Source organism: Sinocyclocheilus grahami, unplaced genomic scaffold (assembly GCF_001515645.1).
Source record: "Sinocyclocheilus grahami isolate Dianchi unplaced genomic scaffold, SAMN03320097.WGS_v1.1 scaffold76.1, whole genome shotgun sequence".
Taxonomy (NCBI): domain Eukaryota; kingdom Metazoa; phylum Chordata; class Actinopteri; order Cypriniformes; family Cyprinidae; genus Sinocyclocheilus; species Sinocyclocheilus grahami.
The window spans coordinates 458544-484702 of NW_015505255.1; the positions used below are offsets into that span (position 1 = coordinate 458544).

At 40.4% G+C, this 26159-nt stretch overlaps 1 protein-coding gene and 1 long non-coding RNA gene across 9 annotated transcripts in view; both read left to right on the forward strand.

Annotated features, from left to right (window-relative positions):
- The window catches only part of sox6 (SRY-box transcription factor 6), a 136811-nt gene extending 113208 nt beyond the window's left edge, over positions 1 to 23603 (forward strand). For 7 of the 8 annotated variants that reach the window (XM_016273127.1, XM_016273129.1, XM_016273130.1 and 4 more), the window contains 4 exons: positions 10220 to 10325; positions 16927 to 17100; positions 18596 to 18812; positions 19829 to 23603. In XM_016273127.1, the coding sequence (XP_016128613.1) occupies positions 10220 to 10325; positions 16927 to 17100; positions 18596 to 18812; positions 19829 to 20138 (807 nt within the window). In that variant the 3' untranslated portion in view covers positions 20139 to 23603. The remainder of the gene's footprint in view (positions 1 to 10219; positions 10326 to 16926; positions 17101 to 18595; positions 18813 to 19828) is intronic. The other variant, XM_016273132.1, reaches the window with a different exon arrangement.
- Positions 23604 to 25863: 2260 nt separating this feature from the next.
- Positions 25864 to 26159, forward strand: part of LOC107586034 (uncharacterized) — a 67120-nt gene continuing 66824 nt past the window's right edge. The window contains exon 1 of the long non-coding RNA XR_001609311.1: positions 25864 to 25922. This is a non-coding gene — a long non-coding RNA (uncharacterized lncRNA). The remainder of the gene's footprint in view (positions 25923 to 26159) is intronic.

The following is a 26159-nucleotide window of genomic DNA, read 5'->3' on the forward strand; positions in this document are numbered from 1 at the left end:
AACACACACATATATATATATATATATATATATATATATATATATATATATATATATATATATATATATACACACACACATACACTCACACATGATGACAATGATAAAATAAAATCCCAAAATATAAATAAAATATTGTTGTGCAATAAATCCTTGCCAAAAGTGCACAAAATATATACACTGTATAAATAAATAAATATTAAAAAAGAAATTAAAAAATATTATTTTATTTTAATTTAATTTTAGTTGTTAGACAACTTAACTAGTCGATTATAGTCATTACAATTAGATTTTCATAAAAACATTTTATGTGGGGCTATTTTTGATAAAGGCATAGTTTAAGAAATATGTTGCTCTTTATTATATTGTTTTATTTATTATTAAAACCATTTGTGCATGCGAGTCATCAAAGTGATGAGATGACCTCAAAACCCAATTTTATTTATGCGATGTGCAATCAATACCAGATTCCATTGCAGAAGTAATATACCCAACACAACCGACTCTTGTTCCTGCCCCTTTTGCCTGAGGACACAACAACAGCCAAAACTCAAGGACTTAAGCCCACAGTGTTTTTTCGGACATGATCTTTAAAATCAATCAAGGTCTTTGAAGCACATCCAGAGGAGTGCCTTTGATTGACATTGGCAGGGTAGATGGTGAATGTGTATGTGTGTGTGTGTTTGCATTTGTGAGCGAGGAGGACCATCGCGGTCCTCTGGTGCCTGGCCTGTGTGGGTTCAAACTGTGATGTCTCTGCCCAATTAAAGCAAACAGGCAGCCCTCTTCAGCCCCTGGTGTGGGACAGGCCCACTTTGTACCGGGAGCAAGCATTCTCTCAGGGATTCCTTTTAAAAATATCTTCAATCAATGAGTCAATCAAGGAGCAGAAAAACAGACACCACTACCATCTGATTGATGCCATATTGCCAGTTGGCTGAGACGCAGGCAGGAACTGGGAGTGGAGGCTCATTAATTTTTCAGTACCTGATTACTTTCAACCAGCATCTTAAAGTAGGTCAATGTATATGTAAAAAAGTAGAGGGACTATTTTTCAATTAACTTAGAAGTCAGGGTGAAAGACGTGCCCCAATGTGGGTGGCATCGGAGGAAACTGAGACCCCAACACGTCCTCGATAAAGGCAGATAACGCGTTTTTATATTATTGCTGCTTTTCACAGTAATTTACAGTACCTCTTTAATGCTCAGGAAGGCATTGTGGGGGTCATAATCCTGTTTTCTCAAACACAATGCCCAACTCTAAGCCATTATAAATGGAGATATCACCTAAGTCAGTGCATTACGTGCCGTTCTTTTGAGATTTCGCACTCTTTGTTCGTATTCTTTGGAGGTGGATGCGGTATGTGAACATGCAGCCATCACCTGTGGCTGTCTCCCTCCCTCCTTTTTTCCCCATTTTACCTTCACCAGCCTCAACTCATCCACTCCTTCCTTCTCTACCTCCCAAAATCGCTCTGGGGTTAGCTCATGGTCAGCCAAACGCGAGAATATGCCGCTACATGACATGAATGTTGCTTCAACAATGGCTGAAAAGGCACGTTTGTTAACAGGCAGCACACACCTACAGCTGCATTGTTCTTAGCAGGCCAAGCTTAACGCTTTTTTTCTCCTCCTCTTTTGTCTGTCTTGGGTTTTGTCTTCGCACGATTGTAAGGCCCTGCCTTTTCACATGGTTATTTGGGCATTTCGGCTCAGGTGAGCTTTGTGTGTTTTTGGGGAGGAAATCAGTTCTGTTCCTCTCCACCTTCTTCCCCCCCAGAGAAAAAGACATTAAGCTTGTGGCTAAATGTGTTTTCCCTAAAGGTCTTTGATGTAAGGGCAAGGTAATTCTGGGCAGCCAGCGGTGCAAAGAAAGGGGCAGAGGAGGGAAGGACAAATAATAATTAGGTGCTCTATCAGTGTGAAAATATGACTGGTATGTTTGGGTTATCATTGTTGCTATAGGTTACAGAGCACATCACAAAGACTCCCTCGTTTTTTGAAGTATCATTTGCAAAGACTTTCTCTTTCTCTATGCCTTTTTTCCCTTTTTTCTGAGTTGCTTCCCTATCGGAGAATGTAAGTTTATGACCTTAAAATACGATGGAAGAAAATGGCAGGCCTCTTTTGTACTGTAGTCTTGCTCAGAAGCCTGTCTGCATCTGATGATATCGTAAAGGCAGCTTCACCTCAGTCTGTTGCTAAGCCAAACAGAAGTATTGATGTCGCAAACAACCAGAGGCTAAACAGAAGCTGTATTTTCCTCATCATATGTTCCATATGTCTCTGAAGTTGAGACATTCTGAGACACACTGAGCAGACATTCATTATTTTCAGCGTAATATGAAGAATGTTCCTCATTGCTCAGTTTTGTTAGTAGGGCTGATTTAAAATTGTGATCAAATGAATTACGTGATATTCTGATTTATTGAATAAGAAATATCAGTATTTGCTGATAAAGCAATACTTTTCAGACAGCATTACTTTGGCAAATACAAAATAATTAAATAGTATTCAGTGGTTTGAAATTAATGTTTCATTTAGGTTATTTTTATTTCGTTTTCTTGTGACTTAGGGACCATTTACATGCATTTTGTCTGCAATATTTGAATAGTAGTTTAATTATTTTAACTCTTGTTGTTTTATGTACATGTGCAAACTGACATTATTGGCTTTATCTTTCATTTTTTTCATCTCACCTTTAATTAGTTTTAATTTAGTATTTTTTAACCTTTGGAAAAAATCTATCTTGTTGTTTTGGAACACAAGCACACATTCTCCTCTCAGCTCCTCGCTCATCTTGCATAGATAACGTATAGGTTGGGGACATGATTAATATGTTGTATTTATTATTATTATTATTAATAATAATTAATTGACAGGCCTAACTGTTTCATGACATCCTAGAATAGTTCATTGATACAGTTGCAAAGTTAAGGACCTAGTAATGCCCTCTAGCCATGTGTTTCTGAGGGGACACTTTACATGTCATGGGAAGAGCTACTACAGCCGTGTACAAAACGGGAATGAACCGCCCGCTGTATATCACCCAGCGCTGCCAGCAGTCAGACAGTTGGCCCGTGCCTGCTGCTCGTGCCTGACGGACGAAAAAAAGGCCTCTAAGTGTTCTAGATAAAAGCTTTCACTTTGGTCAGTTTCAGAATATTAATATTTCAGCACATCGCCTCACCTGACATAAATACTGAACGCCCTTTAATAACTGCCTTCCAGTCTGCTGTTTGGAAGTTTATCATAGTGAAAGCTTACGTGGAAGATTCTGGAAAGGTAACATAAATGGGATTAAGGAGAGGTTAAAATCATCTACTGGGGCTGTTGGTGGGGGATATTAAATATTGATTTATCCCGGTGTAACGACTGAGCTGAAGAGTGAGGCTAAGTGCTGCTTACAGATGGATCAATTCATCTTTTAATATAAAGTGTGTCCGTAGAACACAATGGAATGACCTGCATCCCTTTTTCTCTCGCACTGAGCCATTTCTCTCTCTCTCTCTCTGAGATGGAAGAACCGTCTCCTTTGAGTCTCCTGTCTTTTAGGTGCTTGTGCAAAATATTCATGTTTTAGTGTTTGCTTGCTTGTTTTCTATTTGTCTTTTTTCCCCTTTGATGTCCCGTCAGTAAAAGAAAGCTTTTATGGGACCTCCAACAATTTGCTTTTTTTTCAAATATTTATTTGAAGTATAATTGTCTACTGAGCACAGTTATTCTATTTTATTATTTATTATACTTTTTTCCCCTGGAAAGCACACTGAATTGTACATTTCTTGATCCGTTTAAAATCCGTAGTTTTAAACTACTTTGTTTGCTTTTACATTTTCAAATTGAATTTCACAAGCCACCTAATGATGAGGTTCCACTCTGGAAAGAGCCCAGATTTTGATTTCAGATATTTCGCCCTTGCTAATAACCTACTTTTCGACAGATGTTGCAGTCCGACCGGGCCTGGTGAGGAGATAAAATATATTCTTGTGCTGACACTTCCCAAACTGGAATCAAAGGGTGAAAGGCCAGTGTATTAACCTATTGAGCATCCGCTGGCCTCCCTGCCCCCTCCTCTCACCTACATTATTGATGAGTGGAATATTCACTTTTCTCAAATCCCAGAGCACAGGGCCACAAACATTTAAATGGAGCTTTGCTCACTCTCCTCGAAATTCTCACCCCCTACTTTTAGACCCGAAGCCAATGTTTGCTCTCGTTCCCTCCCCTCGTGTGAGTGTTAGGGGTCTATTCACGCTTTCCTTTACAAAGACTTGGGGTATAATCTTGTCTGGTCTGCAGCCCTGGAAGCAATTTTCTACCCCTTTTTCTGCTGCTGTCTTGGAAATTGCCAGCATAGGTTATTTTTGGCCGCAAAGTAAATCCTGCCATACATGGCTTTGGCCGTCCAAAATTTGATTATATTCTGAACTCAAGCACTGCCCATAGCCAGCAAGTGCCATTGTTGAGTATTGCTTACATTAATTCTTTGTTCCATTTGTTTGGCTATATAAATAGCGCCTTTTTCGGCAATGCGTGAGGGCGGGTGCACATCTCGGGCTAGTTCTAAAACAACGGCATGCACTTACTCTTCCGTTTTTTCTCCCTTAGGTAAGACATGACAGAAGCTCAGCTGATTTTACACTGTGGTTGCATAAAATCACACAAATGGCCAAAACAGGGCACTCATTCAAAAATGCAACAAGGCCTTATACTCTAGACCTGCGAGGCTCTGCTTACGCCAGATACCCCGCAACAAAGAAAGGGGTATCTGGAATAGGAATAGGCTACAATGGGTCATTTATGTGCCACCATATTGGGACAGAACTCCTCCGAACAGGTGCATAAAGAATCCTCTGTCTCTCAGATCATGCAATTCAGAGTGTCCATTATTGTAAATAGATTGTGTGATAAGAGCAGAAAAAGCAAGGTCCGTCTTAACAGATCCTTGAGGACCTAGTGAACAGTTCAGGGTCATTTAAAGCTGAAAACCCATTAAAAAAATCCAGATCCGATGATCTCAATGCAGCAGGATAGAAAAACAGCGCTGCAGAGTTTATTTTACAGCCGATGGATGGACACGTATACAATGCTTCATTTCCCCCGTGATGTCAAAAGGTCAGATGTTGTGTATACATTTCTCAGTTTTATAAGCGAGCGAGTTGTCGGTTTAACATGGTTATGGTTTAATCTGGGATGTTTAGAAAAAAAAGTCTATACGGAAATGTCAGCATTCTCTCATGTCAGTGTTTTCAGATGAAGTGTTTCTGCAAGGTGAAAAAAATATCAAGGATTGGATGCCTACCAATGGAGGGAGGTCGCAGCCTCAGACGCGTTCTGCCAGCACCCGCTCTGGGAGCCTACAAGCATGGACTACTGCTCGAGTATAAAAACAAGCGACCGCATGAAAGGAACTCTGGGCTCGGCGCACAACTGCATGTGCTTTAGACTAAACGTTTCAAAACTACCAACTACTGAAAAAGCTGCACAATTATAAATAACATTGTGATTGGTTACTGCAGGAATTGAAAGCAGATGAGGGGTGAAATAGACGTGCGCTGCTGGGCCTTACTCTCAATACAGAAGACTGAATCAACCTACACCATGTATACACACAGTCAGAACTCATTGTAATAGGCTTTTAAAGCCTCCCTTTATTTCCTCTATCTCTTGGATCTGTCAGCCAGGTGTGGAACTGACAGAACACTGTATTCTCAGCATTCAGAATCCAGGCAAGGACATGGAACAAACGGTTATTCACTTGACCAATGTGTTTTTTCTTATTTTTTTTACCAGGTTATGAAATTAGCTGTGTGCACCGGGGCGACTGTAAAGGCAGCTTGCTAAGTCGACAAAGGCTGATCTTTGGTTGCCTCACAATTGGCATTATCTGGACCCGGCTGGAACAATTCAAGGCCATATGGCTGAAGCCGGGCTATTTTTACCAGAGGAAAAGCGTCACTCTATGGCAGTGTGATGCATAAGTACAGGGTAGACACCAGCACAATGCGCTCCAGCCCGAAATACATGAAATCTGCGGGCAGCGGTGCAGTCCTCAGGCACATGTTCTGCGGCCGGCCTGATTAAAGCCCTCTCCGCTGTGCTGACATAGGCTCCTCGCTCTGGCTACCCTCCAGATGTTCAGAAGTTCCACCAGCCTTGCCATCGGCCCTTCTGTGTTATTAGTTCACCATGCAACCCTCCTCCGTCGAATCAAAATGCATTCTGTAACCGAATTTGAGGATGGAGGGGAAAAAAGTGGATAGTGGAGGGGAGATTATTGTGGGTGTCTTTTTCCACTTCAGCTTAGGACTGTGTGGTTATAATTTTAGATGTGGGAATGAAGGGCTGCATGCTGAACTCATTTGAGGGAAGGGCCAGCCATGCGCCAGAGAGGTCGTGGTTAGCATGGGAGGGGCACAACGTGTACCATGACATCTTTTCTTTTTTGCATTGTTTCCGTTTTTTCATTCCCCTAACCGCCCTTTCCCTTTCTCCTTCTCTCTGTACTTGCGGAGACTCTGAGCTGCTGCCATCTCACTGCCGTAATGCACATTATAAATATCCTTTATAGCACAATGGTCGCAGAGATCTGCTAGTGAGCATTTGCCTGGCTGGACGGTCCTTTTTCAGGATGGTGCACACCCTTTACTGCTCTTCTGTGGCAAAGTGATCAGTAAAAATTTAATGACACCATAAAATAATAAAAATGCCTTTGATTTATCAAAGCGCTTGATGCAGACAGTAGTAAAGACGCTGTAGACCGATTTCTTTTTCGAGTCTTCAAACAAAAAGCCTGATGTTATGCATATAAATGATTTCTCTCGATAATGCTATGATATAAATTACGCAAGTTACAACCAATAAGTATATAAAACATAGTATATTAAATTTTATGGAAATTCATTGTGCGATGTTTGAAGGTGTGCACATCGCTTTTTTTGTTCGTATTCACTTTCTCAATTACAGACTCCGTAATGTGCACTGTAAACAGTGTCACTGTCTCGTGTGGATATCAGCACTTCCTAGGCATGAATGAACTCTCTACCTCACTCCATTAAGTTAGACCCGAGACACTGAAGTGTCTAATCTTGTTTTCACGTACAATAGCTCCCGTCTGGCTCATTCTTTAATTATTGTTCTGGAAAATGAGAGTTTAGTGCCTAAAGCGTTTTTAATGAAACTCTGTGATTGATGCCCCTTGTTCCCCAAACTGATGTTTAATGATCATGACTTTATAAAAGGAGTTGATTGATCAGAGAGAGCTAACGGAGTGGGGAGGAGGGGACGACACAAGCAAGTCATTTATAACCCCCCCCACACGCACACACTCTGCAGTTGTTGAGCCCTTCCCCAGTGGACAGTCCACGGCGCATCGGCCATCGCTCGTGCGACTAATCGCACATCAGTCAATTTGTCATTGGGTGCTGCGCCTCTTTCATTAAGTGCAATAATGTGGTCTGGTGATGAATACAGCAGCGTAGGAGGCTTCACACGGAGCGTGGCACACCAAGCTAGCGCTCCAACTTATCTTTACAAAGCCGCCTGAGCCCAGCGGGAACCGCTACATATGTCATAATTAGAAAACACTTAAATAAGCAAGGCAGAGTCAAGACAGGCAGCTCTTAATGACAGGCCATAAGCAGGTAGTGGTTAATTGTACATCAGAATCACTCAGATGGCCATAAATAATGATTGTTCCATCAAGCATGGTGGTGGGAAATTGCAGCACTCTCTCTGTACAGCTCTTCTTTCTGTCCCTCTGCTTGTGCTGTGTTTTCTGAGTAATAGTAATAGTTTTCAGAAGAAAAAAAGTCGGTAACAGATACTTGGATTTATTTTTTTGGGGCAAGTAGGCAAATAAAAGATAATTTGGAAATTTTTTAATGAATCAATTTGTGGCAGCTTAAAGCAGCGTTTATTGTTTTAAGGCCTGCTTTCAGTGGACAGTAATAGCGCAACATTATTTGAGGTGAATAAAAGTGCTGCATTTTATAAATAATGAACATTACCATTTAAAGGTTTTGGATTTGTAAGAATTGTATATGCTCACTGCATATATTGGCTGCATTTATTTGAATAAAAATACAGTAAACAGTAACATTTTGAAATATGACTTAAATAATTATTTTCTGTTTTAATTTATTTTCTGTAATGGCAAAGCTGAATTTTCAGAAGCCATTACTGTTGTCTTCAGTGTCACAAGATCCTTCAGAAATCATTCTAATATGCCGATTTGGTGCTTAAGAAACATTCTTATAATTATCAATGTTGAAAACTTTTTATTTTTTTATTTTTTTAAATCTAACAGACTCCAAACTTTTAAACAGCAGTGTTTATTTCTATAAATATTGAAACTGATATTGAAAAATAATTCAAAAGGCATGTTTGTGCTGAAAATAATTACTTCATTTAAATATTTACAGGGCTAGTTAAGTGCATTTAGAACCTTTTTAAACCTGATTGCAGGTGCTTAGTGAATGCAGGTTTTTATGCTGAAATACTTCTCACAAACGTGCCTGAACTGTTTAGTGAATTTGCCCCTCAGTGATAATAAAGTCTGTTTCTAGTGACAACAGCAATAAGCACAGAATCATCCAAAGTAATCCACTATTGTCATGAGCTATTGACAAGTTGAGCCGGAGTGATAATCTTTTGCCGTGTGAAGAGCTTCCTCGCTCCACGGACTCCCCAGTGTCAAAAAGAACAGAAAACAAACAAACGAGCAAAACGGCCAAAGCAGCGCGGCTGAAAGATTAATGTGTACCTCGGTATCTGTGTCTATGTCTGTGGCAGGGGAGCTGTTAGCATTGTGTTGGGAGGCCGCCTGAGTGTCTGTTCAAACTGTGTGTGATAGGCATTCTCTAAAGAAAAGACAATTCAAGCACACCTTTTGCCTGAGATTGAACGCACACGCTGGGAGAAGAACAAATGCTCTGGGGCCGACTCACCGTAACTCGCTTTGCTTTTAGCATCTTCCTGCCCTGTTCGGAGGGGGGAGAGATTACTTGTATCATGCCGAGTCAAAGTGTCCATCTCCTCCTTGAGTCTTTGGAGAGAGTGAGACGGGCCTCCACTAATGCCCTGCTGCACTCACGGCAGAACTAGGTCATTTAACAATGGGCCCGAGCAGCGGTCGGCCCTCTTCCTCTGCATAATGCATTAAGTCTAATGTGCTGCAACCATTCAGGAGGGCCCCCCAAAAGCTGTTATTTTATTCTGTAAATGCACACGGACATGACATTTAATATTGTCGCACGGGCAAGGAATGACATGGGTTTATTGTGCATCAAGTGCGACATGATGCCAAGTTTAATCTGAACAGAAAGCAACACGACAAAAGGGAAAACACGGCGTGTTCCTCCGAGCATGAGCCTTGAATAAATGATAGACAGGGAGCTCAGGGCAGCAGAGACAGGGGCATGTACTGCAAAGATTAGAGGACGGAAAAGAAAAAAAAAATAAGCTGAACATTTCACTGGAGGTCCCAGACTGCATTGTGTGCTCAGGATCTTTCAGTGTGTTGTTTCTAAATCCTTTTTAGTAGAATGTTCCAGACTCTTATCGGTACAAGTCCCTGCAGATGAAGACAGTAAGAGACTACAGCTGTGATAAAGACGACTTGACTTGGGCCCGTCAAAATGCATGCGAAGAGCATGTCCTACAGGGTCATGCGCCATTCAGTATTAAATTCGAAGTGCCTTTTAAATTTTTGAAGTGTAATTTAAGAAAATACAATTAAAATCAAGTGACATTTAAAGAAATTAATTTAACTGCTATAAATGTAGTTTTTAATAATCCATTGCATTTATTTAAATAAAAATAGAAATTTGTATGTAGTATAAATATAATAGATATTTATTTGTGTGTCTGTGTGCATATACAGTGCATACACATAAAATAATCAAATTAAATAATTATAAGAATAATAATTAAGGAATAAAAATAATAATAAGTAGTAGCAGTAATTTGCTACATTTATTAAATTAATTATTTAATGTTATGGTCATTTTACCATTGTGGAAAAACACATCATTTCCCAGACTGCTCTAATTTAAGCAACATGCAGCAGGCTAGTTTCATGTTGAGTCAAGACCTAAATTAATGCAATTTTCTTAATCACACATTTGAGTTTGCGATGTGGTGCATAAAGGCAAACCACTAAATATCTGTAGCCAGGAAGCTGTAGTATCTGAACACAAATGTTCTGTCATTTTTGCAGGAGAGGTCTCATTATGATAACCTGAGCCATCACCTGGGCAAACTAGGCGAGGATGGGAAGATTGGTCACAGAGTCATCGACCTCACCAGGCCAGAGGATTTTGAGGGTAAGTATCTATTTGTAGTGTTTGAAAACATAACGTGACTGTTCACAAATTCTGTGCTTTGCACCCTTGCAGAGCATTGCCATATATCTAATGCTGCTTGCCGCTTGACTACAGTGAGGAATGAGGTCAGGTACAGTTCAGTCAGATGATCAGACTGACTGGATTCCACGGTTGCTTGGCCAGTGTCAGGGAAAGTTGATGGGGTAATGCAGTGTGCACGGCTGTATTTAAAGTTTTCACAGCTAGTTCTTGATGACAAAGTGATGGGACAATGCTGGCCCTCCTCTAGAACCAGGCTCTGTTGCCATAGTTCATGTTTGATGTGCTGGGTGTGGAGGTGTAAATGCTGATAGAACTTATATGACAAGGTGTCAGCTCCTTTTGTCACCCTGTTCATAAACAGTACGCTTGTATGCGCCAGTGTGTAAAATATTTGTAACGGTTCCCATGGAAATCTACAGCCAATATATGGAGAAATAAAAACATTTTAATTCAAGTTTCATATAATTATGGGTATTATCTTTAAAAAGAGGCCTTGAGGTAACAGACACAATAGATTTTTTTTTGTAAGATGATCAGCCTCGCATAACTCTTGTTTGTTTATGAGCTTTCTAAAACATAAATTATTTATTTTGGCTGAGTAGTATTCAAATCTGTAAATAGAGGTTTAGAGATGCAGTTTTTCTGGTCTGGTATGATCTGGTCTGATCTGACCAGACCAGAGCAGATTCCCACCAAGAAGCCTGTCCCTCCCCTCTCAGATCAGTGAGAAAGCTGGGTCCTCGGGTCCTCCAACACGGTGGGAACCCAACTTCTGTGGGCACCGGAGGAGTCAGGGGCAGGGTTGAGGGCACCCAGTCGCCCAAGTGATGCAGAGTTCCTTTAAAGTCCTAAGTGGAGGTGAAGGAACGGAGAGCGTGCCTTCAGTTTACTCCCAGTACAGACAGGATTAGAAGGCCACAGAGATGTCTCATCCCAGTGGACAGGCGCCACTGTGAGCACTCAGAGCCATCCCCATCTCCATCTTCCCACAAACACATCGAGATGAAGGATGTGAATGGCATTTTATGATGATACGCCCCACATTAAATAGTCTCTTTTACAAGCAGAATGTGTTTACCCGTTGGGAGTGTTTACTTGTGTGTTTTTGTGTTTAGAGCCTTTTTCGATAGACCAAGTCAAACAAATTCCATTCCTCTCCCTGAACATTTGAGGAATGTACGCACCGTGTATGTGATACCTACGCTTAAAAAAAGGCAACCCTTCATCCTGTTTATTTGCCACTAGTCGTTGTGTTATTACACTGCTCTGTTCAGAAGCTGTGGGGCTTCATCAGTATAAGCTAGCTATTTTTAATGCACTTTAAATGATTTATCAGCTAAGTAGGAAACTACCATTTGAGAATTAAATTTCTTGACGCTTTAACTGGGCAAACAGACTCATGCAGTAACTGCCATGGAGAGCAGAGGAAAATTACTGAGTGGGTCCGTAACGGCCGCATGCCTCCTTGTACGGAGGTCCTGCCTGCTGAAAAGACACGTTATATTGGAAAAGGCTTGGGGTGTAAAACAGCTCTCTGTCACTGCTGTAACTTGCAGAAAGATTTAGGTTGCTTGAACTAATATTTGCAAAGCATGCAGCAACCAAATTAACAGCTGCCAAAGTTCTAACGAGAGAGAGGCCGTTGGAAAATAACGGCGGGGTATGGAAATAGATAGAATTTCCTTCATTTCGCAAAAAGCCACGAGCCACATGCATCAGCTCACCGCAAAGTCATTAGGTCTTTTTAAGCTCAGATGAAAAACATTAACTAATACCACAAAAGGCTTTAGTATGGCCCCTTTGTTCATTCACATATGGCAGCATATGAGTTTTGTTTGCCGAACGGGTCAGGTCGTGCGTGTGTTTAAACTATCTCTGTCAGGCGGGGGTCTTAGCAGAACAAAGGGTGTGTTGAGAGATTCCAGGGGCAGGAAGTTGAGGTAATATCAGCACGCTTTTCAGACAATGCCGGCCAAAATGAACGTTGGCCAGGATTGATTACCTGCTTGACTTTGTAATCTCTGAGCTATGTTAATGCTGTATTATTTATGCATATGGTTAAATTGTGGGAAGGTTATCGCTGAATTATTATAGACTAGCAATCTGAGGTTCACTGCAGTCAAAGCAAAGGAACCATTCATTCATTCAATCATTAGACGATCATTTTATAAAGGAGTATTATAAACGGCACCATGTTATGTCATAATATGAACACAAGGATCTAATGCAAGGATCTACACTACTCTGTAAGATTTTTTATTTTTTTTAAAGAAGTCTTGTATGGCCATCAAGGCTGCATTTATTTGATCAATGCAATTCACCGCGCTCTCCCAGCTGGTTAGGTGCCAAGACCTGAAAGGTTGGTCTGCACTCTAAAATCTTTTATTTGAGTTAAAAAAGACGGCTGTCTGCTTTCGTCAGTGTGACAATTCTTTGTTTCTCAATGATTCTATAGTAAACAACAAACATCAGGTGAGCATAATTAATCAATCCACAGATCCTCCAATTTAACATTAAAGTCTAATTAACTGGAACAATAGCACATCCGAATTAATTGGAACAATAGCACATCCGGCAAAAAATGCATTTATTTGATCAAAAATACAGAAAAACAGAAATAATGTGAAATATTATTAGAGTTTTAAATAACTGTTTTCTATTTTGATTCATTTTAAAATGTAATTTATTCTTGTAATGGCAAAGCAAAGTTTTCAGCAGCCATTATTCCAGTCTTCAGTGTCACATGATTCTTCAGAAATTATTCTAATATGCTTTTGTGGAAATCAAGTTTTTTTCAGGATTTTTGGGCAAATAGAAAGTTCAAAATAACAGCATTTATTTCAAATAGAAATCTTCTGTAACATCATACATGTTACTGTTTTTATTGTTTTACTGTCTTTACTGTTACTTTTGACCAATTCAGTGTGTCCTTGCGGAATAAATATAATTAAATAAATATTACTGTTCTCGTCTTTGCCCAAAGAAAAAAGACACATTGTCAGATATAAAGTCATGTAGTATAATATAAAGTCAAGACAAATAAACTATATAACTACCAATTTTTAGATAGAAACTTATAATTGCAAGAATTAATATTACCTTTTTATTTTATTATTATTATTATTATTATTTCTGAGTTTGAAATCCATAGATAAAAACCTATAGTTTTATCACACTCATGTGTGTGTCTTGTGTATGTCTGTGTTTTCCCAGCATTCCCATTGCCGGTTCTTTATCCAGTTTTACTGTCTCTGTAGTCTGCACGTCAGCCCAGGACTCCTTTCATTGAAATGGTGTACTGCGAAAAGGAATTTAGCATGGCCCTCTTCAAGACCTTACAACATCCAGGGCGAGAGGCATGAGAAACAATAGCTTCAAGAAACATGCACTAACAAGTCACACTTTTGTCCGTATATACTCTCTCACACACACACAGAGTAGAATTCCAAATATCCAGCTGGGTGCAACTCAACAATTGGCACGTTAAAGAGGTGGGCTTAAATCACATGTAAGTTGTAATGGTTTAATTAGCGAAATATGAGTACTGACATGAATGGAAGAGCTGAGCATTGTGTCATATCTGTCTGTGCGCGTTAAGAGAGACTCCCATTGTCAGCGCTAAATACCTTTGCAGAAAGGAGTCCACAGAGGGCCTGGCAGGTTTGCGTGATTGTTGCTTGTTTCTCCAAGCGGATTCTTGTGTGACAGTCTGTGTGTGCCCTCAGAACAAAAGGCTAGCTGCAGCGAGAGCCTGAGAGGCTCAGCCTTTTGGCTCCGTTCCGCATACCGTCAAGTCTGGGCCTGCTGCAGGCAGGTGTGCCGGGCCGCGGGGCCCCTTTCCCTCATACGCTTCCACGCGAGCGCTCTCTCTCTTTCTCTGTAATTCATACAGTCCCCCTCTGCTCTCCCTCCTGTTCACCGGGAGAGACAAATTAAATAGAGATTCTTGTATCGCTCTGTCATGTTGGGCACCGGGTCTCATAAATCACAATAAAGTCGATTAGAAGCCTCCTGCCGTCTTGTCCCCCCTCCCTCACACACCTCAGGGGGTCTCCCATGGCATCCTGAAACATCTGCATTTATTTACACAATAACACACCTAACTAGGTGCTTCCTAAAAGAGCCGCACAGGGGGAAAAAACGTCAATTAATGCTAATTTGTAAATGTCAGAAGCATGTAAGCTTTCTTATTAAACAACAACAAGCCATGAAAAAAGCAGAGGGTTGTAAATTGCATGTTGTAGATGCGGGGTGACGTTGCACGAGCCGACATCGTTGCCAACTCTTTGGTTGCTTTTGATTAAGGCACATCATGATTGCAATGGGGTGGGGGGGGGGGCACGGACCACCCGTGTCTGCGAGCGGGGCTCTGTGCCAGGGGCCGCCGCTCATCTCGTCCCGGCACTCTGTAAGTCAGCACTCATTCCTGCGGTCCGCTCAAATGACTGAGAGCGCTGAGTCTGTGTCTGCTGACGCAATACAGCAACAACAGGGCATGAGATGATTATTGCAACCAACCCCGGTTGCTCTCGCCCTCTCTCAGTAAAACAGAAAAATGAATCCGATCTGCAATTTAAAAGTCCAGCTACTGGTTTCCTGCATGTAAGCTGCTCACCTCTGCCTATATCTGCATGCATGCCAGTATATAAATTGCTGAATCAGTGTCAGTGGTAAAGTAATGGCATGGGGCAAATCGTAAATTAGAGCTGGCCATCCACACGGTCGTGTCTGGGCGAGGTAGCCGAGCGAGCGAGCTGAAGTTGGCAAGGTAATGAATGCCTTCATCTGGCCCCGGCAGTCAGCAGATTGCCCAGCGTTGATGGATACTGTCAGCCCTACGCCACACTACATTTCATTGCACAATAAACATGGCTGTCAAAGCCAAACAAAGTGAAATCAATTTATCCTGCACGGTGAGCGCATGCTAAATGAAATTAATGTACTGTGCGGGGAACATCGTCGCCGTATAATCCCGACGGAAGGGGCTGGGACGAGGCGGCTGCATGTAGTGCTACAAAGTTGTGGAGAGGCAAGATCAGAGAGACCCTGACTGATGCACCATGACTGTGTGGATCTGGGCAGCCAGATAAACAGCAGCCCTTTCTGGATTATTATGATTGTTAAACATGACATGTGTAAATGAATCTTTTGGGCCCTGTGGGCAAAGCCGTTCTGCCCAGCAGGGCCTGGAGGATAGAGCCTCCTGCTGGCTGCCTGAAACTTAGACTTTGCCTCTTTCTCTCTCCGGGCCCCAGTGTGGCATGAGTGTGTGTGTGTGTATGCATAGAGAAGGTAGCTCTTCGACATTGCCTGTTTTCCTGCTCCTCCTCCTTTGAGCAACGCGCTGCCCTCGGAATAGTCTTGGTATCCCGGAGCTTTAATAGCGGTGTAGTGCCAAGATCCATTACTTAGCTGGAGTTTTTATTTTGTTTATCAACACCAGTGATAATAGAAATCAAAAGCAGGTACAGTGTGCCAAGACTTGAAGTTTCAGGGTCCTAATGAATACACATCACATGTGGATGATGAAATATTCATGACTGATTCCAAGCCTTCTTATCCAGTTTTTGATCATTAAAGATGTATCGTAGCATATGGGAAGGCTTTTTTTTTGTTTGTTTTATTTTTCAAGCCTTGTTTATCAACATGTTTTTGTTTGTTGAAATATTCATACAGCTTTTATTTAATTCTTTCACATCTTACATATAAAAGGAAGCAAATGCGCATGCAAACAGAATCATTTTCACTCTGCTGTAAAGTTAAATACAGAAACTGGGGGACACACATGCTGATTGTGAATGGCCTGATTGAGGAGTTACACTCCCTCAAGTCTGTTCAAGTTGCACTCACACCAGGCCGCATTCACTAACTCTAGTGTGTGAAACCTGTGATCATTTAAATACAGAAACCTAGGTTTTTTTTTTGGTTTTTTTTTAACCATCCCATGTTTAACCACTAGGTCTGCCCTTTGTCAGACTCTGTACGTGTTAGCACATTGAAAGCAATCACATGGAGATATATGTTTTGTCAGGACATTGGCACTGAACCTCCTCCTACTTTTACCTCCCTTACACAAACACCCTTGTGCCACATTTGTTATTCAGAGCATTACCGTTATTACTCATAGCAGGAGAAACATTACGACAGTCATCCAGAAATGTACGGCAGTTCCAATGTACGAACGCTGCGACCCAGACAAAATATTTAAAAGGCATTATAGTCAGGGTCCTCCTCGTCTGGTTTGAGCTAGTTTTCACTCATCAGGAGTTCCTTGACCAACAATGCCGTCTTGTTCTACACTCCAAAACATGGGCTTGTCCCATCCAGTTCTGGGATGGGCAGCCTGGAGTATAAGATACAGCTGCAGGCCTCTTGGGATCCCCAAACCCAGCTTCTCTGGTTCAGCTCCATTCACTCTGATGTGCTGACGGATGCCCTGCACTACTAAGTTGATTAACGGTTTGCACCCGCTCTCTCCTTCTTGCTCTGGTGTTCCTAGGGTGTAAGGAACTGAATGGCTCTGCAGATAAACCACATCAGTATTATTGTTGGCCAACAGGAGGCGCCAGCTCTACCGAGGCACGGGTCTACAGGGAACCCCGGGGAAGGAACAGCAACGAACCTCACATCAAACGGCCCATGAACGCCTTCATGGTCTGGGCCAAAGATGAGCGCCGCAAAATCCTTCAGGCCTTCCCAGACATGCACAACTCCAACATCAGCAAAATCTTGGGTAAGTCAAAGCCCCCAAATCAAATCAATGGCCGTCTGCATTAGCCTTTCCGTTTTCATTTGGGATTACGCCATGCTCCATAAGAATAAACTGAACTGGTATCCAGGGAACTATTGTAGAGTGCTTCAAAAACTGTTGAAAATGTATTTGCTTGTTTTGGATCATGTTAACCCAATAGTCTTTTTTAACACAGCCGTTTAAACAGTCATTCTAACTTATTGAAATGACTTTACTTTCCTTCAAAGTAACTACTCAAGGAATTGTTGTCATTAGCTAAGTTTCTATCCAAGTTCTGAAATAATTATTAGCCCTCCAAAAAAGTGGAATATTGTGAAATCGATTGCGAAATAAGAAGCATTTCTATCCCTTGAATTCAAGAAACCAAAGTCATTGCTTCCAGGAAATTGGCAAAAAAAATAGCATTAGAAAATTTGTTGAGACTCTAAAGCAAAGTCACATGACATTTGCTGATGTGCGTGTATTAAATGTGTTTTAATTCAGAATTTTGAAATGAACTGAACCTCTGTTGAGGTAAAGGGAGGGTCTGTTTTTACCAACTGTTTTGGACCAAAACCAAGACTCACAAGACTAAAATGTAGCTGAATTGGATCATTAAGAAAGGCTGAGTGTTATGTTCATTGACTAGACATTTCAGCATATAGTACACCGGACCTTGAATTGCACAAAATATGCAAGTGAATATCGCCAAGGCAGTTTCTCCCCTCTTAGCAATCGATAGACAAGCATCTCAGCATTGCAAAGCTACTAAGCAAAATGTATGCTGTGAATAAGGTGTTCAGGCTATTACCACACCTGCCTAATCTTCTTTTGCAAGTAATTCCACACAACTCAATGCATCTCAAACAGACGAGCACGGTTAAACTTGATGGCTTGATGCCCGCAGGAGCAGCTCAATTAGATGGATTTAGTGGCTGTCACGTGGACAGTGTTTGTCATGAAAAATGACAGGGCTAAATGGGTCTTGTCCCCCAGTCTAGAGAGTCAATAGATCACAGCAACTAAAAGACCCGTCAGCCCGGACGTTTCTGAAGGCTGGAGATATTTACTAGCCTGTTGTTTTCACTAATGCAGAAACGGTAACAGTAATGCAGTTACCCTCCATTCTCAAAAGCAGTGCTTGCCTCAGAATAATGTGGTTATTTTGTTTACATTGTTTTTTAAGCTCATCTTGTCTCTAAATGTACAAATACACTGAAATATCATTATTTATTTTATTAATTGTATTAAAATATATTGAATTCATAAATGTTATTATAATAAACTAAAATTGTAAAATGTAGTTAAGTCATTCTTTCTCCATTAAAAACACTGTTTTATTAATTTTATTAAATTGTATTTTATTTATATATATAAAGTTTAAAATAAAATGTAGTTATACAATATGATTATTGATATTCTTTCTCCAAAAATAAATAATCCATAAAAATCCGAAATCATAATTTCTCACTTCTAACTTCTCTACTGTGGTCAACAGGATCTCGCTGGAAGTCCATGACGAACCAGGAGAAACAACCGTTTTATGAGGAGCAGGCACGGCTCAGCAAGATCCACCTGGAGAAGTATCCCAACTACAAGTACAAGCCCCGGCCCAAGCGCACCTGCATCATCGACGGCAAGAAGCTGCGCATAGGCGAGTACAAGCAGATGATGAGGTCGAGGAGGCAGGAGATGAGGCAGTTCTTCACTGTGGGGTAGGTGCACGGTGGAAAAAACGGCACGAACAATAGCAAGCGGCCGTCCAAGATGCCCTGCCCTCTGTTAAAGCCCTATACGCTGTTCATAAAGCCAGCTTAGAGCTCTCACAATAGGCAGGTAATGACTCCATACCGTGTACCAACTCCTGGTGTACTGTAAAGCCAGTGACCCTATAATCAGGTTGATTGGAGTAATTTAACCACTTAGCTAATTTGTCACGTTATATGGCCCTCGCACTTAATTTTAATATACGCTTCAAAGCAAAGCGAACGCAGCCTTTTGTTGCCTACATGCTCCCTTTGTGATTATATGCTGTGGTAAATTTATTTTTTCTCGGAGGAGGGGAAATGCACTATATGGCCCTGGGTTGAATCCCATTGACAAAAGAGTATTTTCTTTCAGCTGCCTGAAAGTAGTGGTTTATCACATTTAGACGGTAACAGAGGGCAGCGGGACTCACGTAGCCATTATTTTAGGATATTAGAGTCGAGTATGAATGTAGAGAGGGCTGCAGGGCAGATGTTTGGAGCTCAACTCTATAATTTACTTCGTGTGGTGAGTGAAGAAAATGCCTGCTCCAGGTGTTTCCACTTCAACAGCAAGAAATACGAGCGCTGGAGTATCAATCAGCCTGTTAAAGATCAGGAGACTGTGTCTCTACCAACCAATTGGCTTTGTCACCCAGAAAGAAACGAGTGTCATTTTCACAATCGTTCCCAAATCGTTGTCGCTGATTGGGAATCATTTTTACAGGGCTACCGGCTGGGCACGTTCCATTGAAGTCGGCTTTTAAACTCCTCAAGCTTTATGCTTTCAACTGGCGTTTTGTGTGCTTCTGTACATTCTTTCCATTCTCTAATTCCCCGAGACCGTAATTGTTTTCCTTGAAAAAGGTTAAACTTGTCATTCGTCTCTTAAAAGCTCTTAAGCTTCTCTGAGCTTTGCGAAAAGCAAAAGCGCACACTGGCACTTCATAAGCGTAAATCTGTCTGTTTCTTCACCTCTGTATCAGGCAGCAGCCACAGACGCAGATCCCCATCACCACCAGCGCAGGCGTCGTCTACCCCGGTGCCATAACCATGGCGACCACTACGCCCTCCCCTCACATGACCTCAGACTGCTCCAGTGCCTCGGCCAGCCCCGAGCCCACCATCCCTGTCATCCAGAGCACCTTCAACATGAAGATGGAACCGGGCACCATGGTGTCTAACGACCCCGTGAATGGAGTGGACGAGATGGACATGTACGAGGACTTTGAGGACGAGCCCAAATCGGACTACAGCAGTGAGAATGACACACAGGAGCCGGTCAGTGCCAACTGAGGCGAAAACACCCAGCGAAGAATATCCTTATATTAGAGGGAAGACTGAAGAAGATGAAAAAGAGAACAAAAAAAGAAAAGAAAACAAAAAACTTGTTTCTGATGAAATACGTTTTGGGAGCCAGCATGCAGATGTGGCTCCTGCAGATTTAACAGCTATTGGTCTTAAGTGTTTCTCCGAGTGTGAAACAATTTGATTGTGTTTTATTTTGGCTTTTTTTTATTGTTATTTTATTGAAATATTTTTCTTGTGTTTTGGTCATGGACAATTTAGGGTATTTCCTACGACATTTTTGAATAATAGGACTTGACGATTGAAACATTTCATATGAATGCATAACTCACAGTCTTACTTCAATTCATATGGATTTACACACGTATTGTTTTTTTTCTTTTGAAGCATCCATTACTGTTTTCGATGGGGTTCTATATTTCACTCAGGTATGCTGTACCAGCCAACAGCTTGTGAATGTTTTTAATCAGAACTATTTAAAATGAAAAAGACGACACTTCATTTGACATTTCATAATACGATAAAACTGAAGAAGTCCTTACATTTGAACCATAGAGGGAAAGCCTAAAACTCCCCATTATTATTGTTGTTCTTGTTATTATTATTATTATTATTATTATTATTATTATTATTTTTACTACTACTACTACAAGTCCAGATGTGCCAAACATATCATAAGCTTCCTGCTCTTAAATCTTAAATTTGAAAGTCTTAAGGAAGAGACTGCATGAGTCTTAGACAATCCTTGCAATCTTATCTACAAAGCCCACTTTTATTTCTCCTCTCCATTGACAACCACGTCCAAATGCTCAGGAACTAAGAATGTCATAGTTCTCCAGGAGGTTCAATGCAGTGATCGCCCTGACCACCGTCCTCGTCTAGTTCAGTCTTACCCACTCGGTTCTTAATCACGGTGATTGTAATCAGGCCAGAATGCCAAGGGGCCAAATGGCATCCAATCTGCAGAATTGGACAGGCAGCGAAAGGCAGCTTTGGTGTATTGCAATCACAAATTGCTGATGTACAATATGTACAAGCACATTCTGCTAAAGTCTTTATCCCCGTTTTCCAGGGCAGCAAGTTTAAAGTCTTTTATTTACGCTTAAGTCTTGTAGACATTGAAATCTTAACTGACGGAAATAGTCTTAAAGCAGAGCGTACGGCCTTTGGGCCTCTGCAGTGTGTTCATCGTTAAGTCTTAAAGAGAACGTCCAGTTTATCAAGATGTTTTGGCCAGTTATGCAGAGTTAAGGAGAAATTTAACTAAACGAATAATGGCACTTATTTCCCCAGTTTTCAAAGGATACTTGGATTTGAGATACTTTGATTGTATTTACATTTAAATACATTTGAAAATGCACAGAGACAAATCTGCTCTTGAAATCATTTTTTTGAGCACTTGATATACAAAAAAAAAAAAAGACAATTCAAATAGGCAGTCCTGCGCCTCTACTAAATTATCCGCTCGTTCCGGCAGCAGAACGGATCTCAGGTTGTTTCCGTGCGGAAGGACAGCCAAGAAGCAGCCAGCGGTCAGGGCCTCTTGTTTTAGGCTTTGGCCCTACCGAAGGCTCCTACAGTGTGCGAGTGCCATTCACCTCCACTCGCCTGACCTCTGCCCAGCGCACACCCTGCCTCAAGGGGCTGCCATCTGGCTCCCGGCATCGGCCCGCGCCCAGGAGAAAGGTAGCGAACAATGGAGACGAGGCCCATGTGGTTTATTGTGCCCTCTCTCCATCAAAGTGCTCGCAAAAGGCTGCGGCCAGAAGCAGCCACGAGGTGCTAGCGAGCAGATGGAACAAGTAGATCAAGCTGTGGGGGATTATTAAAATGACTGACGAGTCGGTATCATCTGAAATACGGCATTATTAATGCATGATTCCCGCTATTTTGCCTTTGCCCTTGAACCTGTCTGTTGCATCAGTAACCCAGAGATTAGAATAGACAGGAAATGTCACAGTGAGGCTGCTGGTCACTGCATTACCTCCAAAGGTCTAAAAGGTACCGATGGCTATTTAGCGCTTACTTCTCCCAGCAGTTGAAGCATTGACTTTTCTCCTCAGCGCCCCTCTTTGAAACAGCATTTACTTAATTCGTAGACGTTTTGAGCACTTCTTTAGAAGCTTGTATTCGTACCTTTTATTTTGTTGGTTTTGTTTAAGTTTGTTGTGATTTTTACATAAGGTACAGTACTTGGCTGGGTGTCCCTTGACATCCACGGTCAGTTTTTTTTTTTTTTCTGCTTACAAGCCAACGTTTATTTTTTAAAGCTGTTATATCTGTTTGCTGGTGGATTGGTTGATTTGTACGTGATTTGTACATATTTCCTTGACCATGCCAAGCCAGTTCTGTAGGCTGGTAGCAGACAAAAGAACTGTTGTTGGGACTGAAACTTGATTGCGCTTGTATAGATTAAAAAAAAAGAAAAGAAAAAGAAAAAAGAAACTATTTCAATCTCACACGGAGACAATGATTCAAAAGTGTTACAAGCACTGGATATAAATGGTATTTTTATCAATTCTGACTAATGTGAAGCCGTTGTGCGAGGAAAAAAAGAAAGAAAAAAAACCTACATGAACAAGTCACCTGTTTGGATTCATGTGAGCGTGCCTCACAGTTGCCAGATTTGAGTCATTTTTCTCTTGACATATTTTGTTTATTTATGCAAAGACACGTGATGAATGAACACTTTGTTTAAGCTCCAGTGCTGCCTAGGGGAGAAAGAGCAGTAAACTCGATGGAGAGGCTCGCGTAGTTTCTGGCCAACTGAGACACACCGGACTTCAGTAGCACATTTTAATGCTCATGTATGTTTGTGTTGTATATTGTATTTGAAGCTCTCTAGTGCATATAGACATTTTATTGTATTTATTAGCCATTATTGGCTCTAAAAGTGTCAGTAGAACAGAATAAAAGGACAATCAGAGAACAAGAATAAAAACAGTGAAATTTCAAAATGGATCGGAGCTCAAAACAAAGTTTCTTTAAAAAAATTAAAAAATAAATCTCCATCTCATTACAGATTTTTTTTTCCCCTTTTCATTGTAAATATAACATAGGAAAATAGAATTCTATTTTTGTTCATGGATACTTGCTGAAGTATAAATTATGTATTTTACTTTTTTTTCCTTCTTTTTTTGTGTGTGTATGTTTTTGGTCATTGTACTTAGGAAAAAAGAATGAAATCACAAACTGACAATTCACTGTACCTCATGTAGTTGCTGAATTCACATCGCTGTTGATTGAGTAGTATTGGAGACACAGCTGAGACACCCGGGCATCTCACTTCCATGTGTTTAAGTGATGAACCTCGCACTCCATGCTGAGTTAACCAGCCATTTGCTTTGTTGTTGGTGCACTCTGTAGCAAAGGAAAAAAAAAATTCTTCTTTTTTTATTTTACAAATTGTTTTCTAAATGTTGAGGTACTTGCTGAAGTTCTATAATAATTGGTTTTGTGGCAAATTTGAATGAGAGAACATGTAATTGTGGGGCATCAGTTGTGGCGTGTCATAAAGTACAGCTTCATCTGAAAACATGTGAGTTTCTTGCTGAGCATTTAATCCATTGGGGATGTGCAAATATTTATGAGGGTTTTTTTTATGCTGCACAATGCAGACCCACTCTGTGCATTTGAGGTTTTCATACAGTATTTTTCTCTGTGTTGCTTCATAGTGTTTAATAGACCATTTCCCATCCAGTCAACAGCAAGTCTAAATGACATTTCTTTTATAATTATCACTGCCATATTAATGCAAAGTAGGTACAATAACTGAGGACAAAGCTTGGGTGTTTCTACTTATCTTACTGTAATGCTTTTTTTTTTTTTTTTTTTTGGTATGGACTTTTGTGATGAATATTGTGGGATAGTTTTTGTTAATTTAATCAGCACAATTCACTGACATGCTGGACTGACTACAGCTAGCTGCTGTTCAGAAGAGTAAAATGTTGCTGTCAGGGACAACGTATGCTGTTGTCAATGGTACTTTGCTTTTAGATTTCTGTAGTCTCTCAAGCAACACTGTGTGTGGCTCCTCTGTCACTAGGTACACTCTGGTTTCGAATCCCGCTAGCAGCCTGATAACACTTTTCTTTAATTTTGTCTTTGTGTGTGTGTGAGTGTGTATGTAGAGACCGGTTTCTCAGCAGGTACATAGACCAATGGCAGGTATTATTGTTTGGGCGTTAGAGATATAGAATAGTATCTGTTGCTGCTTTTGGAGGAAAAAAAAAATAAAGTCTAAAAATGTAAATAGTTTATCATAATATCTTGTACAGTCCAGTGTAAAGTTTTTAATTGAACTTAAAAAGGTTGCCATCACATTTGTGTTCACATTCTTCTTTATACAGTACAAAAGACAGCTATTTGCTAAGGATATTATTGTTTAAAAAAAAAAAAAGAAAGAAAAAAAGTACTAAAAAAATGTTTTGCTTGGCTTTAGTATGTAAACCAGCAAGTCATTGGTTTCCATGTGCAGTATTGACGTGAGGTAAACTAATTAATGCTACAGTTGTATGTCCAGAGATCAGTCTTCTCTGTAATGGTAGTATTATTATATCAGATAAAATAAACCAGATGAGTGACACATTTCGGTGTATTTAGACACCTTAGTGGATTGTACAAATATCTAGGTTGTTCTCCCCACAAGCAGCATTTGGCATATTGTAATGTAACACCATTTTTACAGTATATTCTCAGTTCACTGATGTACGACGGCAGATGAGGGTGTTCCTGTCTGTTTGCTTATTTACCTCAAGAGTTCCTCTTTTTCCATAAAAGTTAGAGTGCACACACATGACAAAATCGTCTCACCATCACTCCATCTTTTGTACTGCTGTTGACACTTACAAATTAAAGAGACATTTTGTTTTATTTGTTGTGTGTTGTATTTTTTTTTAAATAGTGTTTGGTTGTTGGTATATTTAAAATATTATTTAACCAGAAGTTTTCAAATGAATTCATTATTTGGAATTAATTTGACATTGGGAGTGTGTTGTGCTAAAGTGAGTAGTAAATTAATTTACTTAATGTGCCTTAAGCGTAATATGAACTGCCGCCATAAATGCAATAGCTGAAGTAGAAATGCTACTTAAGAGAATTCAAACATTTACATACTTTTGTGTATCAGTAAGCAAAGAAGTAAACGTCACACATGCAAACAATTTACATATTATGTGGCAGCCTTGATAACAGATGCCTTGTTTTATTCCTTGCACACATTCCACTAGCAGGTTACTTAGATGGACAACGAAGATAATAATGATCATGGCTGACCTGATTATTATAATAGATCCAATGACCAGAGCTATTTAAAGGCATACTAATTCATCCTACTCGATCAACATTGCACAGCTGTGCAATAGTAGCCTATTTTGTGTGATAAAAAGTTGGGCTAAATTATATATTAAAAGAAAATGTCATATCAATTAATATAAAAATATATAGATGTCCTTGGACATGCATATCTAAATTCCTTTCTTGCCTACTTCTGAAACCGAGAGCTCTATGTTTAAGGGTATAAAGTGAACACAAAAGTGTGTTTACATTCTTTCAAATGTAATCACATTAATCTGTGCATACACATGTTTACTGCACACTGATGAAATTGCTGGCTAAAAAGCTTATTTATAATTACATTTATAGTTATTTGTCAGGTGATTTTTTTTTTCTTTAGACATGTGATCAGTTCATTGTTACGTGCTTGGGTAAAACACCAACAACGTTTCAGCAGCACGTGGACCTGTGAACGCGGGAAAACATAAGAGCATGCAGGTGGGTACAGTCATATAACACGACAAGGGCTGTTTTTCCGTAATGGGAAATTGCAGATGGATACGTTTGGAATATGGTTTAGTTGATGGTTAGACGTATAGTAATTGTCTCGTATTGTCCAGTTACGGAAACTTTTGGTGAATTTGGCCATTAAAAGAGTTGAATCACGATAGCCTAGTTGTCTCTACAGAAGCGTATATATATATATATATATATATATATATATATATATATATA